The sequence below is a fragment of the Procambarus clarkii genome, chromosome 32, assembly GCF_040958095.1.
Source record: "Procambarus clarkii isolate CNS0578487 chromosome 32, FALCON_Pclarkii_2.0, whole genome shotgun sequence".
Taxonomy (NCBI): domain Eukaryota; kingdom Metazoa; phylum Arthropoda; class Malacostraca; order Decapoda; family Cambaridae; genus Procambarus; species Procambarus clarkii.
The window spans coordinates 25,720,011-25,724,827 of record NC_091181.1 but is presented as its reverse complement, the minus strand read 5'-3'; the positions used below and the strand labels follow the sequence as shown (position 1 = coordinate 25,724,827).

Below are 4,817 nucleotides of genomic sequence, written 5' to 3'. Positions count from 1 at the left end.
ATCTCCAGATCCTCACCACGATTTTTGGCACTGGCTGCCGACTAACGCTGTAAATATTTTGAAAACAGGCAATCCAATACGATAATATTTTCTTATTATAATTTACGCCATTATTCACTGATGCCGACAAACTTAAAATAGAATATTTCTGCTATTCATAATTCGGCCGTAGCCCGATAAAACACACAAGTTACATGTTGACCAGACCACACACTAGAAGTTGAAGGGACGACGACGTTTCGACTTGAGAATGGTCCAGGACGGACCGAAACGTCGTCGTCCCTTCAACTTCTAGTGTGTGGTCTGGTCAACATACTTCAGCCACGTTATTGTGACTCATCGCCTGCACACAAGTTACATACAGCCACCAACAGAAGGCAAGATATACACACCTTCACACACACACATACAAAGCCGATGGGTAACTATTTTATTGTAAACAAAAAATCAAAACAGGTTTCTCTTATAGTAATATACAACATTATTCACTGATTTCTGGAAATAAAAAGTAATTGTCTGATATTCACACTTCAGCCGTACTATCATAAACAAATGACTTCAGTATTGCCCCCCCCCCCTTGACCGCCGCGTCATACAGGTTAGGCTTACCAAGTTCCCAGAGCTACGAGGCCATGGGGTGAATATTTAAATTGAAAAACAAAATATTAAAAAATGTTGTTTTCTTGGAGAGACGAGAGGGAGAGGGATAAAGAGAGGAAGAGGGAGAGATAATGAGACAGAGTGAGATTCAGATAGGTAGAGACGGTGGGGGGGGGAGAAAGAGCTGGATAGATGGATAGAAAGAGATGGATGGATAGATGAATGGATAGCTAGATGAATATTATATATATATATATATATATATATATATATATATATATATATATATATATATATATATATATATATATATATATATATATTATTCTCAGGGAACTAATGCCTCAGGCAACAACAAAAGGAGATTTCCAACATAAAAATATTTATGCCTTAAAAAACTATTCTCTGAAAAATGCCACATTTTCACTTTACACAGTAAATCCATATTAAATACCTGTTGCAAGTTACAAAGTTATAATTATATTCCCCCCCCCCCCTCCCCCCTCAAAAAAAAAGAGAGCTCGAGTTACAGAGGAAATACGCTCCAAAGACTCCATTCACCTGGCCTCTGGGAGGCTCGAACCCTGGACCCCACGTGTGTGAGGACGATTGGAATTATTTCCACGGAGGTTCGCTTCTTGCGTCCCACGTGAGAGTGTTGTCTTGCAGTAAGGATCTTCAAGACTTCTTCACTCCAGAAATTTTGCTGCTTGAGATCAATAAAGGTCAGAAGCAAAGTTCTAGGATTGGAAAAAGCCAATAATAGGATCACAGGGTCAAGAATGGTCAGGATCTGATGTCCCAGTGTCCCGGAAGGTCAGGATCTGATGTCCCAGTGTCCCGGAAGGTCAGGATCGAGGTCCCAGTGTCCCGGAAGGTCAAGATCGATGTCCCGGTGTCCCGGAAGGTCAGGATCATATCCCGGTGTCCCGGAAGGTCAGGATCATGTCCCGGTGTCCCAGAAGGTCAGGATCAATGTCCCGGTGTCCCGGAAGGTCAGGATCAATGTCTCGGTGTCCCGGAAGGTCAGGATCATGTCCCGGTGTCCCAGAAGGTCAGGATCAATGTCCCGGTGTCCCAGAAGGTCAGGAACGATGCCCCGGTGTCCCGGAAGGTCAGGATCATGTCCCGGTGTCCCAGAAGGTCAGGATCAATGTCCCGGTGTCCCGGAAGGTCAGGATCAATGTCTCGGTGTCCCGGAAGGTCAGGATCATGTCCCGGTGTCCCATAAGGTCAGGATCAATGTCCCGGTGTTCCGGAAGGTCAGGAACGATGCCTCGGTGTCCCAAAAGGTCAGGAACGATGCCCCGGTGTCCCAAAAGGTCAGGAACGATGCCCCGGTGTCCCGGAAGGTCAGGAACGATGCCCCGGTGTCCCAAAAGGTCAGGAACGATGCCCCGGTGTCCCGGAAGGTCAGGAACGATGCCCCGGTGTCCCGGAAGGTCAGGAACGATGCCCCGGTGTCCCGGAAGGTCAGGAACGATGCCCCGGTGTCCCAAAAGGTCAGGAACGATGCCCCGGTGTCCCGGAAGGTCAGGAACGATGCCCCGGTGTCCCAAAAGGTCAGGATCGATGCCCCGGTGTCCCGGAAGGTCAGGAACGATGCCCCGGTGTCCCGGAAGGTCAGGAACGATGCCCCGGTGTCCCGGAAGGTCAGGATCAATGTCCCAGTGTCCCGGAAGGTCAGGAACGATGTCCCAGTGTCCCGGAAGGTCAGGAACGATGTCCCAGTGTCCCGGAAGGTCAGGATCGATGCCCCGGTGTCCCGGAAGGTCAGGAACGATGTCCCAGTGTCCCGGAAGGTCAGGAACGATGCCCCGGTGTCCCAGAAGGTCAGGAACGATGTCCCAGTGTCCCGGAAGGTCAGGAACGATGCCCCGGTGTCCCGGAACGTCAGGAACGATAATATAATATCTATTTTGCGCATCTTCACAGCCGCTCTCCTCCATCCCTCCCCACACACCGCCCTCCTCCTCTTCCACTCACGGCCAACCCCACCACAACCTCCCCATCCCACAACTACTTTAACAACCTCCCCCCCCTCCCATCGCCACCCTCCTCAACACTGCTAACCCCTCCTTCCCCCCCTTCTCTCCCTCCCCCCTCCCCCCCCAAAAAAAATCCCCTTCTGGCAGCATTAAATTGGTTAAGCCTACCTCCTCAAGTCCTCTCCTTAGAGGCGATACAGTAGGCAGATGAGAGAAGGAGGAGGGGGGAGGGGGGAGGGGAGTAGGGTGATTAGAAAAGAAAAGGAAGAGAGGAGTTGAATGGGAGAGGCAGGTGAAGGAAGGGGGGAGCTTAGTCATCCATTATAGGAGGATCTTGCCTCGGGAGACACAACCCCTCCTCACTTCCCCCTCACTTCCCCTCCCTGCTTGTCTAATGAGCAGTGGACGCACCCTTCTTTGTGACCCTCCTCCACCCCCCCTCCCCTAGGCCCTCCTTAGTGTATATGTGCTTATTATCTGTACACACACACACACACACACACACACACACACACACACACACACACACACACACACACACACACACACAGGAAGGACTGCTTGAGGCTTCTAGAAGATATAGACAAACCGACGGAATGGTCGAACAAATGGTTGTTAGAGTTTAAGCCAAGCAAATGTAAATGTAATGAAGATAGGTGTAGGGAACAGGAGACCAGGTACAAGATATCATTTGGAAGATGAAATTCTTCAAGAGTCAGGGAGAGAGAAAGACCTGGGGGTTGATATCACGCCAGACCTGTCCCACGAAACCCATATCACGAGGATAACATCAGCGGCATATGCCAGGATGGCCAACATAAAAACAGCCTTTAGAAACTTGTGCAAAGAATCATTCAGAATCTTGTATACCACGTATGTCAGACCAATCCTGGAGTATGCAGCTCCAGCATGGAGTCCATATCTCGTCAAGCATAAAACTAAATTCCAGAAAGTTCAGAGGTTTGCCACCAGACTGGTGCCTGAACTGAGGGGCATGAACTATGAGGAGAGACTACGGGAATTACATTTTACGTCGATGGAAGACAGGAGAGGTAGGGGGGAGGGACAGGATCACAACATACAAGAGTCTCAAAGGAATTGATAGAGCAAACAAAGACAGTTTATTTAACACAAGGGGCTCACACACTAGGAGACACAGGTGGAAATTGAGTGCCCAAATTATCCATAAAGACATTATAAGATATAAAGACATAAAGACACACATAGCGAGTACCTAAGCAACAGAAGACAGTGAGTCACTGTGAGAGGCGAGGTCTCAGATTGGCGAGGCGTCACCAGTGGAGCCCCGCAGGGTTGTCTGGTGGTGCCAGACAAAGTATCCCCGTGGATACTAAAAGAAGCAGCGCAGGCCCTCAGCGTGCCTCTGGTAAGGATCTTTAATGAGTCACTTACAAAGGGAGAGTTGCCCAGCTGCTGGAAGAAGGCAAATGTGGCACCAATTTACAAGAAAGGGGATAGGGAAGAGGCACTTAGCTACAGACCAGTACCAATGACAAGCATCCCCTGTAAAGCACTTGAAAGAATAATCAGGTTAAGACTGGTCACACACTTAGAGATCATTAGGAACGTAAACAAACACCAACATGGGTTCAGAGAAGGATAATCATGCGTAACAAACCTTCTGGAATTCTTTGATAAAATAACAAGAATAAGGCAGGACAAGAAAGGATGGGCAGACTGCATATTTCTGGACTGCCAAAAAGCCATTGATACAGTATCGAACAGGACACGCTATTCAAACTTGAGAGGCAGGCAGGATTAAGGCGAAAAGACCTAGCATGGGTAAAGAATTATTTAATAGGCAGGAGCCAGACGGTAACAGTCAGGGGCGAGAAGTGGGACTGGCGAAAAGTAACAAGTGGAGTACCTCAAGGATCGGTGCTGGGACCAGTTCTATTTCTAATATACGTGGACGACATGTTTACAGGAGTCGAGTCCTACATGTCGACGTTCGCGGATGACGCGAAATTAATGAGACGAGTTGTGACAGACGAATATTGTCGGATCTTCCAAGAGGACTTGAAAGAGCTGCAGAGCTGATCTGAGAAATGGCTACTGGAGTTTAATACGAGCAAGTGTAAAGTTATGGAAATGGGACTAGGTAACAGGTGATCAAAGGGTCAGTACACAATGAAGGGAATCTATCTTCCTGCTACGATCCCTGGGAGCGGACGTAGTACACAATGAAGGGAATCTACCTTCCTGCTA

General features: G+C 48.4%; 1 protein-coding gene across 1 annotated transcript; it reads right to left on the bottom strand.

Moving 5' to 3' along the window:
- Positions 1–1,721: 1,721 nt before the first annotated feature.
- Positions 1,722–2,549, bottom strand: LOC123759502 (protein LIAT1-like). The gene has a single exon (XM_045744611.2). It carries the CDS (start codon positions 2,547–2,549, stop codon positions 1,722–1,724), a length of 828 nt encoding a protein of 275 aa, XP_045600567.2.
- Between the last annotated feature and the right edge of the window lie 2,268 nt (positions 2,550–4,817).